Source organism: Rhynchophorus ferrugineus, unplaced genomic scaffold, assembly GCF_030347505.1.
Source record: "Rhynchophorus ferrugineus isolate W39M unplaced genomic scaffold, kcgeb_rfMv2 rfM11, whole genome shotgun sequence".
NCBI lineage: Eukaryota > Metazoa > Arthropoda > Insecta > Coleoptera > Curculionidae > Rhynchophorus > Rhynchophorus ferrugineus.
In genome coordinates, this window is record NW_027472590.1 from 31,505,179 (window position 1) to 31,527,683 (window position 22,505).

General features: G+C 33.5%; 5 protein-coding genes across 7 annotated transcripts in view; 1 reads left to right on the forward strand and 4 right to left on the reverse strand.

Annotated features, from left to right (window-relative positions):
* LOC143204512 (synaptotagmin-10) overlaps positions 1-10,055 on the forward strand; it is a 93,101-nt gene extending 83,046 nt beyond the window's left edge. For all 3 annotated transcript variants that reach the window (XM_076417072.1, XM_076417073.1, XM_076417070.1), the window contains exons 10-11: positions 8,480-8,674; positions 9,540-10,055. In XM_076417072.1, the coding sequence (XP_076273187.1) occupies positions 8,480-8,674; positions 9,540-9,543 (199 nt within the window). In that variant the 3' untranslated portion in view covers positions 9,544-10,055. The remainder of the gene's footprint in view (positions 1-8,479; positions 8,675-9,539) is intronic.
* Positions 10,056-12,038: 1,983 nt separating this feature from the next.
* On the reverse strand, positions 12,039-13,792 carry LOC143204508 (uncharacterized). Its single transcript, XM_076417060.1, has 3 exons — positions 13,653-13,792; positions 12,529-12,751; positions 12,039-12,476 (listed from the first exon to the last, which is right to left on the reverse strand). The coding sequence occupies exons 1-3, from the start codon at positions 13,707-13,709 to the stop codon at positions 12,061-12,063; spliced, it is 696 nt and encodes a 231-aa protein (XP_076273175.1). The 5' UTR covers positions 13,710-13,792; the 3' UTR covers positions 12,039-12,060.
* Positions 13,793-13,915: 123 nt separating this feature from the next.
* LOC143204507 (uncharacterized) lies at positions 13,916-15,126 on the reverse strand. The gene is made up of 2 exons (XM_076417059.1): positions 14,979-15,126; positions 13,916-14,923 (listed from the first exon to the last, which is right to left on the reverse strand). The coding sequence occupies exons 1-2, from the start codon at positions 15,030-15,032 to the stop codon at positions 14,261-14,263; spliced, it is 717 nt and encodes a 238-aa protein (XP_076273174.1). The 5' UTR covers positions 15,033-15,126; the 3' UTR covers positions 13,916-14,260.
* A 1,386-nt stretch (positions 15,127-16,512) lies between these two features.
* LOC143205331 (uncharacterized) lies at positions 16,513-17,398 on the reverse strand. The gene is made up of 2 exons (XM_076418573.1): positions 17,258-17,398; positions 16,513-17,196 (listed from the first exon to the last, which is right to left on the reverse strand). Exons 1-2 carry the CDS (start codon positions 17,306-17,308, stop codon positions 16,561-16,563), a joined length of 687 nt encoding a protein of 228 aa, XP_076274688.1. The 5' UTR covers positions 17,309-17,398; the 3' UTR covers positions 16,513-16,560.
* A 3,854-nt stretch (positions 17,399-21,252) lies between these two features.
* On the reverse strand, positions 21,253-22,105 carry LOC143205332 (uncharacterized). Its single transcript, XM_076418574.1, has 2 exons — positions 21,974-22,105; positions 21,253-21,918 (listed from the first exon to the last, which is right to left on the reverse strand). Exons 1-2 carry the CDS (start codon positions 22,022-22,024, stop codon positions 21,283-21,285), a joined length of 687 nt encoding a protein of 228 aa, XP_076274689.1. The 5' UTR covers positions 22,025-22,105; the 3' UTR covers positions 21,253-21,282.
* Between the last annotated feature and the right edge of the window lie 400 nt (positions 22,106-22,505).

A 22,505-nucleotide genomic window follows, 5' to 3' on the forward strand; every position in this document is an offset into this window, starting at 1 on the left:
TTTGGCTATGTATTGTACAATTAAATAAATTTAAATAGGCTACTAATTAATTACTGTCACTTCACGCTGATAGAACACTGTAGAAATATCCAATCTTCTTGAACATTCCTTACAATATTCTATTTAAAAACCTTCCCTTTATTACTTCCAACCTAGATAATATTTTTGAATTCCTCAAGAAGAATCTAAGAATTACCATTAAACCACATCTAATACAAGAAATGGTTAAACTACCTAACCTAACTATTACATGCGACATTATTACTGTAGGAATATTCGTTTGGTCGATCGGTAGGAATGTGTGGCTGTCGATGCGATTGTTTATCCGAACACTCACTACTATTTTGTAGAAGGAATTCACACGAGAACTGAAAACACTGGTTTAATAAAAACTTGTTTATTTTGATATTGAATGATAGATGTGGTCGGCGGGAGAATGGACAGGATATTAGGTTACGTAAAGGAAGTACCGTAGCGCTGTGGAGTGGTACCCTTACAAGCGGGTAGAGAAAAGAAAAGAGAGCGAGACGTCGTCGTGGTGGTCTTTTATAGCTGAAAACCGCATTTTACCAATCCACCAACGTTACCAACCCTTGAACTTGCCGTAGGTGAGTGAGTGGTGGCCTAAAGGGTTGTAGCGATTGCTACATTACCATATCTTTGCATAAGAGCGCAATGGTCTATTTATTAGCATCGAATTTCTCAGTGTTATTTGAAGAAATCTAGCTCCTGAAGAAAGATCGATTTACGTAACAACCAAAAGTGCAAAAAATCATGGGTTAGTCCAAGAGAGCGATACACTTCGACGCAGAAGAGAAATATTGAGATACCTGCCAATGAATATTCGAATAAATATATTGTTTAAATATCAGCAATATATAGTAAAATATGTAATAACTTTTTCCTAAATCCAAATAATGTTTAGTGGATATGAGAATTTTCATAAAATATAAAAAATATGAAAAAGAAATCTCGTAAAAAGTCTCGTACCATAGTTTTTTGACTATGTATTGTACAATTAAATAAATTTAAATAGGCTACTAATTAAACACTGTCACTTCACGCTGATATAACTCTGTAGAAATGTCCAATCTTCTTGAACATTCCTCACAATATTCCAGTTAAACACCATCCCTTTATTACTTCCAACCTAGATAATATTTTTGAATTCCTCAAGAAGAATCTAAGAATTGCCATTAAACCACATCTAATACAAGGAATGGTTAAACTACCTAACCTAGCTATTACATGCGACATTATTACTGTAGGAATATTCGTTTGGTCGATCGGTAGGAATGTATGGTTTTCGATGCTATTGTTTATCCGAACACTCACTACTATTTTGTAGAAGGAATTCACACGAGAACTGAAAACACTGGTTTAATAAAAACTTGTTTATTTTGATATTGAATGATAGATGTGGTCGGCGGGAGAATGGACAGGATATTAGGTTACGTAAAGGAAGTACCGTAGCACTGTGGAGTGGTACCCTTACAAGCGGGTAGAGAAAAGAAAAGAGAGCGAGACGTCGTCGTGGTGGTCTTTTATAGCTGAAAACCGCATTTTACCAATCCACCAACGTTACCAACCCTTGAACTTGCCGTAGGTGAGTGAGTGGTGGCCTAAAGGGTTGTAGCGATTGCTACATTACCATATCTTTGCATAAGAGGGCAATGGTCTATTTATTAGCATCGAATTTCTCAGTGTTATTTGAAGAAATCTAGCTCCTGAAGAAAGATCGATTTACGTAACAACCAAAAGTGCAAAAAATCATGGGTTAGTCCAAGAGAGCGATACACTTCGACGCAGAAGAGAAATATTGAGATACCTGCCAATGAATATTCGAATAAATATATTGTTTAAATATATATATAGTAAAATATGTAATAACTTTTTCCTAAATCCAAATAATGTTTAGTGGATATGAGAATTTTCATAAAATATAAAAAATATGAAAAAGAAATCTCGTAAAAAGTCTCGTACCATAGTTTTTTGACTATGTATTGTACAATTAAATAAATTTAAATAGGCTACTAATTAAACACTGTCACTTCACGCTGATATAACTCTGTAGAAATGTCCAATCTTCTTGAACATTCCTCACAATATTCCAGTTAAACACCATCCCTTTATTACTTCCAACCTAGATAATATTTTTGAATTCCTCAAGAAGAATCTAAGAATTGCCATTAAACCACATCTAATACAAGGAATGGTTAAACTACCTAACCTAGCTATTACATGCGACATTATTACTGTAGGAATATTCGTTTGGTCGATCGGTAGGAATGTATGGTTTTCGATGCGATTGTTTATCCGAACACTCACTACTATTTTGTAGAAGGAATTCACACGAGAACTGAAAACACTGGTTTAATAAAAACTTGTTTATTTTGTTATTGAATGATAGATGTGGTCGACAGGAGAATGGACAGGATATTAGGTTACGTAAAGGAAGTACCGTAGCGCTGTGGAAGTGGTACTCTTACAAGGGGGTAGAGAAAAGAAAAGAGAGCGAGACGTCGTCGTGGTGGTCTTTTATAGCTGAAAACCGCATTTTACCAATCCACCAACGTTACCAACCCTTGAACTTGCCGTAGGTGAGTGAGTGGTGGCCTAAAGGGTTGTAGCGATTGCTACATTACCATATCTTTGCATAAGAGGGCAATGGTCTATTTATTAGCATCGAATTTCTCAGTGCTATTTGAAGAAATCTAGCTCCTGAAGAAAGATCGATTTACGTAACAACCAAAAGTGCAAAAAATCATGGGTTAGTCCAAGAGAGCGATACACTTCGACGCAGAAGAGAAATATTGAGATACCTGCCAATGAATATTCGAATAAATATATTGTTTAAATATATATATAGTAAAATATGTAATAACTTTTTCCTAAATCCAAATAATGTTTAGTGGATATGAGAATTTTCATAAAATATAAAAAATATGAAAAAGAAATCTCGTAAAAAGTCTCGTACCATAGTTTTTTGACTATGTATTGTACAATTAAATAAATTTAAATAGGCTACTAATTAAACACTGTCACTTCACGCTGATATAACTCTGTAGAAATGTCCAATCTTCTTGAACATTCCTCACAATATTCCAGTTAAACACCATCCCTTTATTACTTCCAACCTAGATAATATTTTTGAATTCCTCAAGAAGAATCTAAGAATTGCCATTAAACCACATCTAATACAAGGAATGGTTAAACTACCTAACCTAGCTATTACATGCGACATTATTACTGTAGGAATATTCGTTTGGTCGATCGGTAGGAATGTATGGTTTTCGATGCGATTGTTTATCCGAACACTCACTACTATTTTGTAGAAGGAATTCACACGAGAACTGAAAACACTGGTTTAATAAAAACTTGTTTATTTTGTTATTGAATGATAGATGTGGTCGACAGGAGAATGGACAGGATATTAGGTTACGTAAAGGAAGTACCGTAGCGCTGTGGAAGTGGTACTCTTACAAGGGGGTAGAGAAAAGAAAAGAAAGCGAGACGTCGTCGTGGTGGTCTTTTATAGCTGAAAACCGCATTTTACCAATCCACCAACGTTACCAACCCTTGAACTTGCCGTAGGTGAGTGAGTGGTGGCCTAAAGGGTTGTAGCGATTGCTACATTACCATATCTTTGCATAAGAGGGCAATGGTCTATTTATTAGCATCGAATTTCTCAGTGTTATTTGAAGAAATCTAGCTCCTGAAGAAAGATCGATTTACGTAACAACCAAAAGTGCAAAAAATCATGGGTTAGTCCAAGAGAGCGATACACTTCGACGCAGAAGAGAAATATTGAGATACCTGCCAATGAATATTCGAATAAATATATTGTTTAAATATATATATAGTAAAATATGTAATAACTTTTTCCTAAATCCAAATAATGTTTAGTGGATATGAGAATTTTCATAAAATATAAAAAATATGAAAAAGAAATCTCGTAAAAAGTCTCGTACCATAGTTTTTTGACTATGTATTGTACAATTAAATAAATTTAAATAGGCTACTAATTAAACACTGTCACTTCACGCTGATATAACTCTGTAGAAATGTCCAATCTTCTTGAACATTCCTCACAATATTCCAGTTAAACACCATCCCTTTATTACTTCCAACCTAGATAATATTTTTGAATTCCTCAAGAAGAATCTAAGAATTGCCATTAAACCACATCTAATACAAGGAATGGTTAAACTACCTAACCTAGCTATTACATGCGACATTATTACTGTAGGAATATTCGTTTGGTCGATCGGTAGGAATGTATGGTTTTCGATGCGATTGTTTATCCGAACACTCACTACTATTTTGTAGAAGGAATTCACACGAGAACTGAAAACACTGGTTTAATAAAAACTTGTTTATTTTGTTATTGAATGATAGATGTGGTCGACAGGAGAATGGACAGGATATTAGGTTACGTAAAGGAAGTACCGTAGCGCTGTGGAAGTGGTACTCTTACAAGGGGGTAGAGAAAAGAAAAGAGAGCGAGACGTCGTCGTGGTGGTCTTTTATAGCTGAAAACCGCATTTTACCAATCCACCAACGTTACCAACCCTTGAACTTGCCGTAGGTGAGTGAGTGGTGGCCTAAAGGGTTGTAGCGATTGCTACATTACCATATCTTTGCATAAGAGGGCAATGGTCTATTTATTAGCATCGAATTTCTCAGTGCTATTTGAAGAAATCTAGCTCCTGAAGAAAGATCGATTTACGTAACAACCAAAAGTGCAAAAAATCATGGGTTAGTCCAAGAGAGCGATACACTTCGACGCAGAAGAGAAATATTGAGATACCTGCCAATGAATATTCGAATAAATATATTGTTTAAATATATATATAGTAAAATATGTAATAACTTTTTCCTAAATCCAAATAATGTTTAGTGGATATGAGAATTTTCATAAAATATAAAAAATATGAAAAAGAAATCTCGTAAAAAGTCTCGTACCATAGTTTTTTGACTATGTATTGTACATTTAAATAAATTTAAATAGGCTACTAATTAAACACTGTCACTTCACGCTGATATAACTCTGTAGAAATGTCCAATCTTCTTGAACATTCCTCACAATATTCCAGTTAAACACCATCCCTTTATTACTTCCAACCTAGATAATATTTTTGAATTCCTCAAGAAGAATCTAAGAATTGCCATTAAACCACATCTAATACAAGGAATGGTTAAACTACCTAACCTAGCTATTACATGCGACATTATTACTGTAGGAATATTCGTTTGGTCGATCGGTAGGAATGTATGGTTTTCGATGCGATTGTTTATCCGAACACTCACTACTATTTTGTAGAAGGAATTCACACGAGAACTGAAAACACTGGTTTAATAAAAACTTGTTTATTTTGTTATTGAATGATAGATGTGGTCGACAGGAGAATGGACAGGATATTAGGTTACGTAAAGGAAGTACCGTAGCGCTGTGGAAGTGGTACTCTTACAAGGGGGTAGAGAAAAGAAAAGAGAGCGAGACGTCGTCGTGGTGGTCTTTTATAGCTGAAAACCGCATTTTACCAATCCACCAACGTTACCAACCCTTGAACTTGCCGTAGGTGAGTGAGTGGTGGCCTAAAGGGTTGTAGCGATTGCTACATTACCATATCTTTGCATAAGAGAGCAATGGTCTATTTATTAGCATCGAGTTTCTCAGTGCTATTTGAAGAAATCTAGCTACTGAAGAAAGATCGATTTACGTAACAACCAAAAGTGCAAAAAATCATGGGTTAGTCCAAGAGAGCGATACACTTCGACGCAGAAGAGAAATATTGAGATACCTGCCAATGAATATTCGAATAAATATATTGTTTAAATATATATATAGTAAAATATGTAATAACTTTTTCCTAAATCCAAATAATGTTTAGTGGATATGAGAATTTTCATAAAATATAAAAAATATGAAAAAGAAATCTCGTAAAAAGTCTCGTACCATAGTTTTTTGACTATGTATTGTACAATTAAATAAATTTAAATAGGCTACTAATTAAACACTGTCACTTCACGCTGATATAACTCTGTAGAAATGTCCAATCTTCTTGAACATTCCTCACAATATTCCAGTTAAACACCATCCCTTTATTACTTCCAACCTAGATAATATTTTTGAATTCCTCAAGAAGAATCTAAGAATTGCCATTAAACCACATCTAATACAAGGAATGGTTAAACTACCTAACCTAGCTATTACATGCGACATTATTACTGTAGGAATATTCGTTTGGTCGATCGGTAGGAATGTATGGTTTTCGATGCGATTGTTTATCCGAACACTCACTACTATTTTGTAGAAGGAATTCACACGAGAACTGAAAACACTGGTTTAATAAAAACTTGTTTATTTTGTTATTGAATGATAGATGTGGTCGACAGGAGAATGGACAGGATATTAGGTTACGTAAAGGAAGTACCGTAGCGCTGTGGAAGTGGTACTCTTACAAGGGGGTAGAGAAAAGAAAAGAGAGCGAGACGTCGTCGTGGTGGTCTTTTATAGCTGAAAACCGCATTTTACCAATCCACCAACGTTACCAACCCTTGAACTTGCCGTAGGTGAGTGAGTGGTGGCCTAAAGGGTTGTAGCGATTGCTACATTACCATATCTTTGCATAAGAGGGCAATGGTCTATTTATTAGCATCGAATTTCTCAGTGCTATTTGAAGAAATCTAGCTCCTGAAGAAAGATCGATTTACGTAACAACCAAAAGTGCAAAAAATCATGGGTTAGTCCAAGAGAGCGATACACTTCGACGCAGAAGAGAAATATTGAGATACCTGCCAATGAATATTCGAATAAATATATTGTTTAAATATATATATAGTAAAATATGTAATAACTTTTTCCTAAATCCAAATAATGTTTAGTGGATATGAGAATTTTCATAAAATATAAAAAATATGAAAAAGAAATCTCGTAAAAAGTCTCGTACCATAGTTTTTTGACTATGTATTGTACATTTAAATAAATTTAAATAGGCTACTAATTAAACACTGTCACTTCACGCTGATATAACTCTGTAGAAATGTCCAATCTTCTTGAACATTCCTCACAATATTCCAGTTAAACACCATCCCTTTATTACTTCCAACCTAGATAATATTTTTGAATTCCTCAAGAAGAATCTAAGAATTGCCATTAAACCACATCTAATACAAGGAATGGTTAAACTACCTAACCTAGCTATTACATGCGACATTATTACTGTAGGAATATTCGTTTGGTCGATCGGTAGGAATGTATGGTTTTCGATGCGATTGTTTATCCGAACACTCACTACTATTTTGTAGAAGGAATTCACACGAGAACTGAAAACACTGGTTTAATAAAAACTTGTTTATTTTGTTATTGAATGATAGATGTGGTCGACAGGAGAATGGACAGGATATTAGGTTACGTAAAGGAAGTACCGTAGCGCTGTGGAAGTGGTACTCTTACAAGGGGGTAGAGAAAAGAAAAGAGAGCGAGACGTCGTCGTGGTGGTCTTTTATAGCTGAAAACCGCATTTTACCAATCCACCAACGTTACCAACCCTTGAACTTGCCGTAGGTGAGTGAGTGGTGGCCTAAAGGGTTGTAGCGATTGCTACATTACCATATCTTTGCATAAGAGAGCAATGGTCTATTTATTAGCATCGAGTTTCTCAGTGCTATTTGAAGAAATCTAGCTACTGAAGAAAGATCGATTTACGTAACAACCAAAAGTGCAAAAAATCATGGGTTAGCCCAAGAGAGCGATACACTTCGACGCAGAAGAGAAATATTGAGATACCTGCCAATGTCAATTGAACAAATTTAACGATATATTGTTGTAAAAAGTTCAGCAATATAGAGTAACAAACTTAAAGTCAACCTCTTATATGACAACGCTCGATCACACGATGTCAAAGCAATGAAGAAAGCATTGTACTAGGTTGCAGCTTGAATGGGCAGTTCGGCCACACCCAGAGGATCAACCAAACATAAAACATTTTGATTTATTATTATATTAATCTGATATATAGCGTTATGTTAGTTTTTTTATTTTATTGGAATTTATTTAATTGACGAATATTCAATTAAAAAACCAATGTGAATAGACCTTGTATCATATTAACCCATTTGTAAGACTATAAACCTATCGTTGAAAATAATTTTGTGTCAATAACGGTATTTATAAATTAATACTATTCCACTGCTAAATAATTTAACCACATTTATATTTGACAGGTGTGGTAATAGCATTACACTGTTATCCTCTGGAACTAACAATGGTTTTAAAATTATCATGAATATGTGAATTGAAAAGATCCTAGTTTAAAACAAACTTTATAACGTTGTAATCAACAGGGCAGAAAGCTTTGTTAAAACACTAAAACTTTACATATTAATGTACATATTAATATTGTAGTATTAAGACAAGAAACAATATTTTTACGATATTATTTTGTATGTTTGTATTATTCGTATGTTTCATTAGGATTGGTCTGAATGAACTGATGGGATGCTTCACCATCGGTCCCAGTGATATCGGTAAGGGTCGCGATCATTGGACAGAAATGCTGGATAATCCCAGAAAACCCATAGCTCAATGGTACCCACTAATGGAAACAGTTCCAGAGTATCTCTCCCCATTAAATGATGGTTCTACCTTACTAAACTGTCTTATAAGCAGGTAAGATATCTTCATTCCATTAAATTTGATGAAAGTTTCATAAAAATATTCGATGCCGAGTCTAAAAAATACCAAAATAATATTATAATTTTGTGACATATACACAAAATTAAATTACGAATAAAACATATCAAATTTGTTGCTTGTACTGACTTTAAAATTATCAGTTGGTAGTAGTTAAAATAATATTGTAAATAGATAAATAGGTCTAGGTAGGTAACAGGTCAAATGAAAAGTCCCCTGCCTGACACATATATGGCGCTACTAGAATTAAATACGTATATTTTTTAGTTAGCCCTAACCCTCAAAAGATGCATGTATAAATTTGACAGCTGTCGGATGATTAGTTTGTGAATTATAGCATTTTCAATGAAGCAATATTTGTTATTGTGAAAAAAATGGATAAAAAATTTCGCGTGTTGATAAAGTATAAAGCGAAAAAATACAGTTGAAGCAAAAACTTGGCTCGATGCCGAGTTTCCGGACACTGTCCCAGGAAAATCAACCATCAGTCATTGCTATGCTAAGTTTAGAGGTGGTGAGATGAGCACCGAAGACGGTGAACGCAGTGGATACCCAAAAGAGGTTGTTACCGACGAAAACATTTTAAAAATCCACAAAATGATTTTGAATGACCGTAAATTAAAATTTAATGGAATAGCAGTCGCTCTAAAGATATCAACTGAACGTGTACATCATATCATTCACGAATTCGTAGGGTTCTTTGAGGTGTACGGAATGAGTTACAAGAATTGATACATAAGAATCCTTATTGAATAATAATTAAAAAATAAATTTAATAAATAAACTAAAGAATCCCTTATTTCCGTAATAATGTATATAACTAACGATATTGTTCTTGCAGGTGAACATATAAACCGTAAATTTTGTGGAACCCAATGCAGACCTTTGAAGAAGAAATGATCAGTATCATTTGCGACTCTCACACACACACAAATGAAAAAATATTTAGAAGACATACTATATACATACATATATGGAATTATATACTGTAGGTTTTTTTACATGATAAACATTTACACTGTTATAAATGTGACTATTTTCAATGGAAATTGGTGGGCGAGGAAACTGCGAAATTGCCTGGAAACATATCGTGATAGTACATCATTGAGAAGACGTATTTGGGATGATATATTTATAAACACGTCGGTCGTTGTATATATGAAATGGTTTTATACGATTTAAAGCTATATTTTACATGGCACCAGATAAAAACAAAAGAATAAGGGGGAAAAAAGGATTTTTTGTGTTTCTGTAGTGGTTAATAATCAATATACTAAAGATACCTTTGCATTAGATTAGATTATATGATGATGTGTTGGTTACGTATTATTTATAAAAATAAAGTAATTTTAAAGTACGTGTGAGTTTTTTTATTTAACTAATACTTGTTACTCAAGCAATCAATTTACCATACATAAATTATTTAAATTAGGAAGTATATAGGTTTTAAGACAAAAAAAAATTAAAATTGAAACTCCCTTAACAATTCGCTTGTTGGGGTGTAGCGATTGCTGTGACCAGAAAAGATTACACCGTGTGACAATTTCTTTTTGATTTATAACATTAAATTAAATGGTCAAATTGTACCTGTTGATCACAAAAACATAAATGGATTTTTTCTAATTCGTACTATTTTCAAGATTTAATAATTTAATAAATCACGATACTGCCTTCACCATACCTGGAAACTATTAACTACAAGTAAAGGTAAGTTGTTAGCTTTAACTAGTTAACTATCTTATCATTTTTATCCCTACTCTTTTCTAGCATAATCAATAAACAGACTTAAAGAAATAAATATATAAACATCAATAAATTACATAACAATAGTTTTACAGTATTCAACAAAGAATCCTTATGAGCTCAATCAATGAAAGTATAAAAAACAAATAAAAGCATTACAACGTAACAAAACAAACATAGGATTGAGCAAAAGTCCCGCTACCATCGACGTAATTTCTGCTGAGTGGCAATAACGGAATAATTTTTTTCATTAATTACTGTCACTAGTCCTGCTCGTTCTTGTAGCGTATATTTATTCATAATAAAATTTGGACGTCTACATAACACAATGGTTAAAGCAAAACTAAGCTAAACGTCACATAACCAAGACCACGCTCGATCAAAATGGTAGCGGGACTTTTGCCCTACCCTATAGCTTATATATAAAATTCTCATGTCACAATGTTCAGTAACATATTCGTATGCATATTCAGTAGATCTGAGAATCGGCTATTATGGGATGTCCATCCCAAATTATATTTTTTATTAATTTTTTATTTAATTTTTTTTATTATGTGGCATTAAAAAATACACGCAACAATGAAATTTCACTTTTCTATCACCAACCCCTGGTTTTTAATAGTCATTTTAGTAATTTTATCATTTTTTATCCCCCTCGGTAACATCTGTAGCGACCGCTACGACCCTTTATGCCTCCATGCATTCATCTACACCAAGTTCAAAGGTTGGCAACGCCGGTGGATTGGTACCATGCGGTTCCCAGCTATAAAAGACCACCACGACAACGTCTTGCTCTATTTTCTTTTCTCCACCCCCTTGTAACAGTACCACTTCCACAGCGCTACCGTAATTCCTTTACCTAACCGAATATCTTGCCAACTCTCCCGTCAACCACATGTATCGTACAATAACGAAATAAACCGGTATTTCTTCAGCTAGTGTTTTTAGTTCTCGTGCAAATTCCTTCTAAAAATAGTACGAGTTCGGACAAACAATCGCATCAACAGCCACACATTTCCACCGACTGACCAGACGAACATACATCAACTATTGGTCATCAATTAACTATTGGTCAGTAACATCAATTATACTTGGTAAATTATCCCCTCCATATGTCTACCGGTGTCACTTTTCACCCAGTAAACAGCACGGAGTAGAGATGACAACGAAGATGGTCTCCTATTTCTCTCAAACAGCAAGCCTTCTCTAACTCCCTCTACAGTTTCCTCTATGGTTTTCACACGGACAATCATACATTGCATGCTTTCGAGTGGGTAAACCATCAAGTCTGTTGATATTAGCTAAAGACGGGCTAACAAAATATATTGTTCAAACTGTAGCATTAAGAGAATAATATTATGTAATAAATTAATTGTACAAATAATTATAACTTAAAATTAATTATAATAAATTTTAAAAAAATATGTTTGGGATTTCGTTTTTTATATTCCCTAATCGTTCACAACGCTCCATGCAATTAGTTTTGTTTCTACACTAGAAATTCTCCAGAAATTATTTACATTGTAAAACAACATTTGCCGGCGCAGCTAGTAACATATAAAAGGATGCCACAGTACCACTACATAAAAGAGAAAGGTAGCTGTTAAAATATTAATACTTTATTTATATTTTGAGATACATTCGTTAACATCCCTCTCGATATTTTTAATTTCCCGTTCATATGAGCGGACGTCAAAGCTATACTGATTCAACTCGAACATCAACGACTTCAGTACAAAATCGAAAGCTTTGCCATAAGCTTGAGTCATCGTTGCGTTCAAAACTTCATATTCTCGAGATAATTGTTTCTCCAACTTTTTGGCACATCTCTTCGTCATACAGCTGCGTACCCGAGCCCACATGCCATCCAGCTCATCCAGAGGTTCGATATAGGAATCCACGAAGGCTTTGTCAACCAATTCCTCTCCCCTTCGTTCAACCGAGTCCATTCCATTGAAAGCAACTAGAGTAAGATTGTCATTTAATAAATCCAAGGTTTGGTTTCCAAGAAGAATACAAGCAGTGATGTTGCGACCTTTAAAAAACTATATTAAACAAGATAATTTCAGGAATATTTTATCGAGCACCTTCGTTTTCAGCCTTCTGTTCCGCCATACTAATAAAATCGAAATATGCGGAGGAACTTTCGTTAAGTTCGGTGATGAAATTGACTTCGGCGTCGCCATAACTGTGTCTCATATAAGCACTCAGCTGATGAAGGGACATGAACACTTGCGACGTAAAAGTTTGTACTTGGTAATCTATGTTATGCATAAGGGTGATTAACTCGGGATAGTCGCCAAGGGTATTCTGAAAATACAGCAACAGAAGTATTCAGTTTAGAAGCTCTAGCTTAGGATTTGGCACATGCATACTATCCCGCATAAAAAAACATAGAAAAGAAGATTCTTTTCGAGTAAAACATTATTTAGTGATTTTATTCAGCAAGGTTTTTTAAAAATTTGTATTGTTGGAGCTACTATGTTAGAGTTATGGTAAATTATCGTAAAATGATTAAGAATGATCATTATATATTACATTTTTGTGTAAAGAGAACAAAATAATATGTCTGCTTTATCGGAAGGTATATTCAGCTGTGGAAGAAAAACACGATATAGTTATGCGAAAATTTAATCAAATATAGATTAATAATAATCTGTCTACAAGGATAGTATTTAGGATTTTGGCAAGCAGCTTTTTCGGATTCACTTTATAAACATCTATTAATCCATTTTGAATTTTAAACTTTTCAATTATTTTGATGTTTGGTGAAAACAGAGCAGAAAATTCATGCTTAAGAACTGATAGTATGATAATTGATATAGTTCTGGAGATAATATTGAAGGTAATAAATAAAAAACATCAATTATTGCATCAGGAGTTAAAATGAATATTGTAAAAAAATTAACAATTATAAAATAGCTTCATAGAATTTTAATTCCTCATTTATTGGAGAACTGTTGATTGCCATATGGGACACCAGATAAAGAAGAAATCACTTACGAGGGCGAAAATTAAGTTAACCACACTGTCTTTCTGTCTGTCTATGTCTGTCTAATATCCAGTAATAGAGACTGACCCAATGACATTTTTTTTACTAAATTTAGTTAAAAATTTATAGAAGATGATTTAAAATATCCATTTGTCTTTTTAAAGAGAAAAATTATTAGAATACATTACAGCACCTTATATATAATATTTTAATTCTTACCATTCCCAAAATTACACCAGAGCACATGAGAAACGCAAGAAAACTTTTACCAATCATTTTACAGTACGACTTTAGATCTAATAGATCAAAAATGGGACATATAATGAAACAATTATAAACTATTTTCTTTTATATGTTCGTACTGAACAATAGTAATCTTAATTATGACTGTCCCCTTTTTCGAAGTATTTTCGAGTAATATCTCAACAAAAATAGGGTCAATGGTACACCAATTATCAAGGTCTTATCCAAAAAAAACACACTTTTCTATGATTATTACCTTTTTAATAATTACAATTAATTTAATAAAATACAGTCAGAGCTAGGAACGTTTTAAATAATAAATTCTTGCAATTTATGTGAAAATCAATACAAAATTTTAACATAATACTTATCTGGATTAAATATTTAACAATAAATAGTGCATTAAACAAAGTTTAAGTACTTTATGATAAGAATCAATGACGTACCAAAAACGATTAAAGATGTTTGCCTTTGTTTATCTGCCTTGGATACCAATTTAACGTATAGATCTAGGTGGAACTAGATTAATAAAAGATAAGATAACGTGTCATCGAGATAATTGAATTGAAAACTGAAGATTTGATTTATATCAAAATTTTTGGATTGATTTTTTTGGATGTCTCTATGCAGTATTTAACATTGGATATAACCGAATTCATACTGATGATATAATCCACGTGGTTGAAGGTGTATCCTTCCAGGGATTCCGCAAATTCGACGAAAGCGAAATCCTCTGCTTCTTGTATGGCGTTCGCTATACCCGTCGACATTTCCACGTATTCTTCGTTGAGCTGCTTCTTCAGCTCGACGGCATAATCCTCGTCGGTACAGGCCTTTACTCTCTCTTTCATGTCTTCCAACTGTTTAAGGGGCTGATTCTTAGCAGGACCATAGCTCTCTTCGATTTTTCTCTCGCCTTTGATCACCATGACGCTGATCTCGTCATAGGCGCCTCCGACGAAGGTGTTGTTGTTGATATACAGCTCAGAGTTACCGACGTCGACGCAATTATCGATGTTCTGACCATTTTGTTCGGCTTCCTGCTGTGCTTCTTCGATAAAGGTCCAGTACGGCTTAGCGACCTCGTTAAGTTCCTGAATCAGTCTATTCTCGGCTTCGGCGGCGTAGTACTTCAATGGAGTGTTGAGCGTTCTCAGAGTTGCGGCAGCTTCAGTCGTAGCAACGCTGATCTTCATCTCAATCAGATCCATGGTGGTTTGAAGATCATCCAGCGCAGACTGCTCACTCTATATATATTAGCAAGATATAATCCTCTATTTCAACATAAAAAAAACTACTTACAGATATAACCAGTGATAGGGAAACGCATATTAAAAACGCTGCTTTAAAAATCATGTTGGCTCAGTGAAGAAACCAAATTTTAAATACACCAAAGTCTAATATAAGCCCATTATTTATATCAAGTCGGAGATATTAATACAAATAACATATAGATCCTGATAGATCACCGAGAGACGATTAATATCACTTAAAACGTCACCTGTAACATTACTAATTCAATAACAACTTGAATTTTTGTCAGGTTGTTATTTCACTTCCGTTTGTTTTTTTTTGACTAAATATAAATTTAGGATAATAAGGACAATAAGAGCAGACACTGGAGATACAAAAAAATCAAGTAAAAACACACAACGAATAACTATAGATTCACCTTATATGCTGGATGTGCCAAAATGCTACCATTGACGCAATTTCCGCTGACTGGCAGTAATGGAATAATTATTTTCAATAAATACTATCACCATTTCCGCTCATTGTTGTGACAATTGATGTGTTGTGATGATTGAAGGATTGTGGTATAACACATCAATTGGAAAGTCCCCGGTCTGACACATAGATGGCGCTACTAAAATTAAACTCGTATGTTTTTTAGTTAGCCCTAACCCTCAAAAGATTTAAAAATTTGACAGCTGTCGGATCATTAGTTTGTGAATTATAGAATTTTCAGTGAAGGAAGTTTTGTTATTGTGAAAAAAAATGGATAAAAAGGAATTTCGCGTGTAGATAAACTTTTTCCGGATAGTACCTCAGGAAAATCAACCATCAAAGATTGGTATGCTAAGTTTAAACGTGGTGAAATGAGCACCGAAGACGTTGAACGCAGTGGACGCCCAAAAGAGGTTGTTACCGACGAAAACATTTAAAAAATACACATGATTTTGAATGACAGTAAATTGAAATTGAATGAAATAGCAAACACTCTAAAGATATCAACTGAACGTGTACATCATATCATTCACGAATATTTGAGTATGAGAAAACTCTGTGCAAAGTGGGTGCCGCGCGAGCTCACTTTTCATTATCTTTCAATTATTTATTTCAAAAAATGTATATCAAAGCAAAATCTTTGTAAGAGGTACTTATGGAGACAGTTATGCTTAAGATATGCTCAACAGTTATCTGACAGTTGGTAACGTTGTGATTGTTAACATGGAATAACTCTACCCACGTAATATTGGCATCTCTCTTATCAAAACTGCACATTCAAATATTCCTAGTTACGTTTTCAACTGGCACCATTAGTTCAAGTTCTGAAATAGTGATTTTATTATTTCGTAAGACCTGTTAGTGTCCACGTATTTAGCGTATGCTCCTTTGGCATTTTTCTTGTGCGCATTGCATATAGTCGTAGTTAGGAGATAACAACTTATTGATTTCAACATTGTGATAAATATATATATATATATATATATATATATATATATATATATATATATATATATATGTTTTGTGGTGTTTATGAATTATACTCTTTACTCTGTAATGAGAGAAACATGAGTAACAAACATTATAAACAAATATAAAAACAAATACATTGAAATGCTCAAAAAATATATTTTCTTAAATTTATATGAACAATAAGCTAATTTGTTCTGATACAGTGTTCAACATCTCCTATGATTCTGTTCATATCTTCTGTGTACCTAGCGGGATTAAAAATGTGCTCTTCTATATTTTCGTGAAACTCTACATAAACATAGTGTTCAGTCTTGTCCAGTGATGCGGCAATGCTGGCGGATATATCACTATATTCTCTGCTAAGTTCATCTTGCAATTGAACTGCGCATGCTTCATTATTACAGGCGTTCACTCTGGCGTGCATTTCCTGCAACTTGTCGTTGGGTTCATCCCTAGCCGGACCATAAGTATTATCAATCAATTTCTGTCCAATTGCCAATTCGGCGTAGACATTTTCATATGCCGCGTTGGCGTACGTGTTATTAAGAGCATAAATCTCATTATGTCCGCGCTCAACGCAAAAAACGATGTTCTGGCCTCTTTCTGCGGCTTCCCTCTCTGCTACAGCTATAAAGGTCCAGTAAGGTTGTGCAGCTTCAGTGAGCTCATTGATGTACGTCCTATGGGCATCGTTGGCATAGTAGGACAACGCGATATTCAACGAGCGAAGCACGAAAGCGGCGTTGTTAGTCTCACTTCGAATATGGGTATCTATCCGACTCATCAGCTCTTTGAGCTCATCCAAATGTGTACCAACCGGCTAAAAATCAAAACGAAACATCTTCATCGATATTTTATCATTATATTTGTGTAATACTTACCGAAGCGATGGAAAACCCGACGCATATCAATAAAATAGCCCTGAAAAACATATTTCTAATTGAAGGGAGAGAAATTCTTCGGGAATATGAAACAAACTAGAAAACAGTACCTTGATATTTATATATATACCCACTAAACAACATGTTTTTATTGATAATTGAATTGATAGGATCACATCAATAAAATAGCAACGGTTTAATTTTAATGCGATAAGGCGATAAAAAAAGAATATTTTGTGGTTGCAAATATTTGAAATATTTTAATTAGAAATGATGACACGAGGTGATTGTAAACTCAAGATCGAAGATATATTACGTTACGTATGACACAAAGCGCGATTTGAAATACAGCAATAGATACGGCCAAGGACAGATGACGTAACAAAAACGAGTATATACTTATTTTTAGAAAATGTATGATGTACCCTTGTTTAAGGAGGCTTTCGATTTCAGTATTTTTAAAATTAACGTGCTATATTCTTAGATATTTCAAGATCTTTCAAGACATTTTCAAGAAAATAAAAATTATCCATTCAAAATTAATTTAAAATTTGAGTATCTTACCTGTACAGGTACGATGCGCACTGGTAAATGCAACCCCTGCAGCCAGCTAGATGGGCTGAGTGCTGACCGAGAGAGTGAAAGAGATGTTATGTCAAAAGATCCGCTTACCAGAAATTCTCTCTCAAATAGACTTAGACTAAAATATGAATTCTATTTAAAATAAAATAATTTAACATCTTCAACAAATAACAACAGAGGTAAAACATAAATGACAGAACAGTTGTATAGACAATAAATTATAAAAATAGAAGTAATTCTAAGTGTGCGAGATCTTGTTGTCAAGGTGATTGGGTTAGAGTTATAACTCTACCCTGTAATAGTACTGATAATTAATTATGCTGATGGGACACAGTACTGATAATTAATAGTACCGATAAATAATTGTACTGAGAAGTAATGTTACAGATAAATGATGGTATTGATAACCAGGATGATTAATAACAATCTTAAGAAGTACTAATCAATAACCCTGATGGGATAACAATCTTAACCTTGGTTAACAACAATCTTAGTCAACGGACAATAGCTTTTACCCTAACACCAACAATAGTACATTGAGATACTGCCACTAAGTTTAGTTGGCTTCGCTAGAGTAAAACTAATATCATAACAAAAAATAAATAAGTTGTTGTCTCTTAAGTGCGACTATGTGCAATGCGCACAAGAAAAAGCCAAAGGAACACATGGTAGATACGTTGCCACTAACAAGTCTTACAACATAATAAAATCAATATGCAGTATCTAAACTAATGGTGCCAGTTGGAAGACATAACTAGAAATATTTGAATGTGCAATTTTGATAAGAAAGATGCTAATATTATGTGAGTACAGTTATTCCATGTTAACAATCGCAACTTTACCATGCGTCAAATAAGTGTTGAGCATATCTTGAGTCTGCATAAGTACATCTAATAAAAATTTTGCTTTGATAGAAAAAACAGATACTAATAAAGATATAATTGAACGTTGCAGATTCGAAAGTCACTTTGAAAACCAAAATGACTACCAATGAACTATATAAGATGATATTGAATATATACTGAGATTAAAATGTTTTAAATTATTTATTTATTAAATTATTACTAGTTGTCTCCGACTAACCTACAATTTGTCTGGACCCATCGGCTTTATCTCAGTCTCTGGTGAAATAATGTTTATACATGTCACTGCTATATTTTTATCGCTATCATTACACAAGATCAGATGGTTTGATTCTTTTGAGTCTGTTTTCTGCTCTGGTGGTATCCAAAACTGCAGTACTTCAATATTCCCATGACCATGGAATCTTTACTAATTCCCCTGTGCAGTTCTCTTGATTTCTTGACTGACTGTGGGCATCTGAAGGTCTCGATGTAGGTAATCAGTCCTATAGTATTTGGGTGCACCCACAATACCTCTCAGGACTTTGTTCTGAAAAATTTGTATTTTATTTATGTTACTCTTTACAGAACATCCCCATAATTGAACTCCGTATGTCCATATATGTTTCAGTATTTGCTTATACAATAGCAATTCATTTTGTACTGATAATTGTGATTTTCTTCCAATTAGTCAATACATTTTCCTATATTTCAATTCCAGTTCTTTTCTTTTCTGCTTTATATGTTCCTTCCAGCCAAGTTTTGCATCAAGATTCATTCCGAGATATTTAGCGTTGTTACTATATCGAGTGATAGTATTATTTAATGTTATTGGTATTATAGGTGAATTGCAGATGCACAGATTTACTTTCGTTAATTTTTATTTTCTAAGCTTATGTCCCATTATTTATATTGTCACTTGTCACTGAGATTTTCTAAACTTTATATAACTAGAAGAAATTTTCGCAATGTTTTTAATTGCAGTTAATATTTGTATTAAGTTGTAGTTGAAATAGGCTTAAACGTCAGTAACGTAAATATTCCAAAGATAAATAAATTAAAGGAATTTAACGAAAGTAAATTTAAATTTTAATGAAATTACTTATAATATTGAGTTTGAAAGCCTGTAAGTTGGGTATTGGAAATCAGAATCAGAATTTTTACGTTACCAACAAACTTCTGTAAAATTACAGGTTATAAAAGAGTTGGTTCACCAATATTTACATTATATCACACAGAACTACAATAAACCCATGGCTTTCAGTTAACGTGTTATAGCAGCGCTATTATAAATAGATATCAATAAAATTATAACTCGGCACAACCTTGAAAATTATCTAGCTGTATTCTTGTAATCCTTTAATTTGTCAGGCATACCATCGTATATTGACATTAATAATTGGCATGCCTATCATTAATCTACGATAAATCAATCCAATATGTACGTGCAAAGAAACCAGACTTTCAAGTGCAAAATGTAGTAAATAATAACATACAAGCTACAATTTTGAAATTAAAAAAACATGTATTATTGCAAGCATTCAAAAATTTCAACATTTTTATTAGATATGCTTAGTACAGTTTTAATTAAAATTAATTTATTACTACTATTCATTTGTACTTGGATTAATTCATAAGCAAGACGAGTGCGAGAAAATACATCAATATGTATTCCTCAAATATAAAATTATAATAACTTATGGATATAGTTTACAATAAAGGTATACACTATATATAAGTTCGTATGGTTTGGTTCGCTTCAATCTCCTGACATCCTGCGCGCTGTCCAGCCGTTGTATTGCTTCCACGTTAGTATGATTTAGTAATCTTCTTTCGTATTTCAAGGCGAAATCTTGGATGACTTCGCAAATCCATTTGATTTCCAGGTCGTCGTCGAAGTTCATCAACATATTAGGTTTTGCATGTATTCTGATAAGCGACATCTATTGATGAAATTATTATTGCCAGTTATTCTCAATAAATGCCTATTTAAAATTAAAAAAGTGGTGTTATTTAAATAATGCAGTAGGCAGTTAATAAATAACTTATATTAATATACTTATAGGCAAACAAACCCACATAAGATATTATGACATAGTAATCTTAACAAGAAATAGAAATAGCTATACATAAAAAATTCAAAAAGATACAGGAAAGACGAAAAATAAATTACTTTATCCTACACATTTAACTCCAGAGTTTATAATCCGACAATGTATTTATATTGTTCTTTGCATTCTATACTTGTAATAACATTGTATAATTTAACTGATGTAAATGTGTTGTATAATGTATATCTCTATACACACCCTAAATAGTCCAGGAGGCTGATGAGTCTATAATAATGAATAAATAAGTAAATAAAAAGCGAGAAACAATGATCTTCATTACTAGGAACTTACATAACCGAGAATGAAGATAAAATGTGTAAATATAAGAGTATGTGAAATAAGACAACAAATGCAGGAGACAAAAAACAGAGAGATTAAAAAGAGAGAATATATGACAGCGAAAGGAAAGACCACGAACTGGATGACTGTAGATAGTGAAATAAAAAACAGTTATTTTCTTAACAACAATTATTTATTATGGACAATAAAATTACTTTTTCTTAATGCACATTTCAAAAGCCGCTGTGATTCTACGTATTTCGTTATGATATTCCAGAGGTACAATCACATATTGATCCATTTTTTTAATGAACTCTTTAGGGGCATAGTCATTTGCTTTATCCAGCGATATCTTCACCCTCGATGACAGCTCGTTGTATTCTTTGTTAAGCTGTTCAATTAACTGGATAGCACAAACTTCCTTGTTACAACTTTTAACTTTTTGATGCATTTCATCCAGTTTTTTAACCGGTTCATTTCTAGCGACGTCATAAATATCCGAGAGTATTTTCTGACCGGCAGTCAGCTCGGTCTTGATATTTTGGTTGGTTTTGTCGGCGAATGTATCATTGGTTGTGTATATCTCGGAATTACTAGTTTTCACACAGGAATCGATGTTCTGTCCTCGTTCCTCTGCAGTTTTTTTAGCTTGTACCACAGCCGACCAGTACGGTTGGGCCGCAACGGTTAGATTACTAATGAAAGCCTTATGTGCCTCACCGGCGTAATATCCCAAGGAAACTTGCAAGGGGCGAAGAACGAAAGCGGATTTAGACGTAAGATCTTGTATTTGGTGATCTAAGGTGTTTATTAGTCTGTTGAGATCGTCTAGCTTGGTATTCTCCGACTAAAAGCGATACTACATTGTATTTAGTAATGATATAACATTTCGTGCTACTTACAGAAACAGTGGAAACCCCAAGACACGTTAAAAACATTATTTTGAATATCATATCGCTTTTGACGACCGTCAACTATATTTTAAGAATAATGAAATGATCTAGGGGCTTCCCGTTATTTATACTCAACAACCTACCAAGGAAACTGGTTCGTTATACTCGGAACTGTATAAGACAGAACAAAAATTGCATACAGCTATTTTTAAAACCGTTAAAGTTGAATAAAAATAATCCGACACGATGTATCTAGCCAAAATACGATGTTTTTTTCATTCTAATCTATTAGAAGATTTAGTGTTTGAATTCTCAAGATAAAAGATATGCCCATACTACATTTACGCAGACGAAACAGGACTACACCTTGCGAACTTGTGTAATATCGCGTGAGTGAAGGAGGGTAAGGTATAAGAACGGAACTATAGATTGTTACTGGATATACTAGTGTGTAAATTGTAATAATAATTTTTAGTATGAGAAAAAAGTTTTAGGAGACCTAAATTTAGTTTTAGTTTGATCTGTCGAAGCTAGCACGGTT

Coding starts and splice junctions, on each gene's coding strand:
- LOC143204508 (XM_076417060.1), bottom strand. CDS start 13,709: ATGATTGGTAAAAGTTTTCTTGCGTTTCTCATGTGCTCTGGTGTAATT. Junction 12,752..13,652: donor CTGGTGTAATTTTGGGAATG/GTAAGAATTAAA, acceptor CTGTATTTTCAG/AATACCCTTGGCGACTATCC. Junction 12,477..12,528: donor ACAGAAGGCTGAAAACGAAG/GTGCTCGATAAA, acceptor AGTTTTTTAAAG/GTCGCAACATCACTGCTTGT.
- LOC143204507 (XM_076417059.1), bottom strand. CDS start 15,032: ATGATTTTTAAAGCAGCGTTTTTAATATGCGTTTCCCTATCACTGGTT. Junction 14,924..14,978: donor CCCTATCACTGGTTATATCT/GTAAGTAGTTTT, acceptor TAATATATATAG/AGTGAGCAGTCTGCGCTGGA.
- LOC143205331 (XM_076418573.1), bottom strand. CDS start 17,308: ATGTTTTTCAGGGCTATTTTATTGATATGCGTCGGGTTTTCCATCGCT. Junction 17,197..17,257: donor TCGGGTTTTCCATCGCTTCG/GTAAGTATTACA, acceptor TTTGATTTTTAG/CCGGTTGGTACACATTTGGA.
- LOC143205332 (XM_076418574.1), bottom strand. CDS start 22,024: ATGATATTCAAAATAATGTTTTTAACGTGTCTTGGGGTTTCCACTGTT. Junction 21,919..21,973: donor TTGGGGTTTCCACTGTTTCT/GTAAGTAGCACG, acceptor TATCGCTTTTAG/TCGGAGAATACCAAGCTAGA.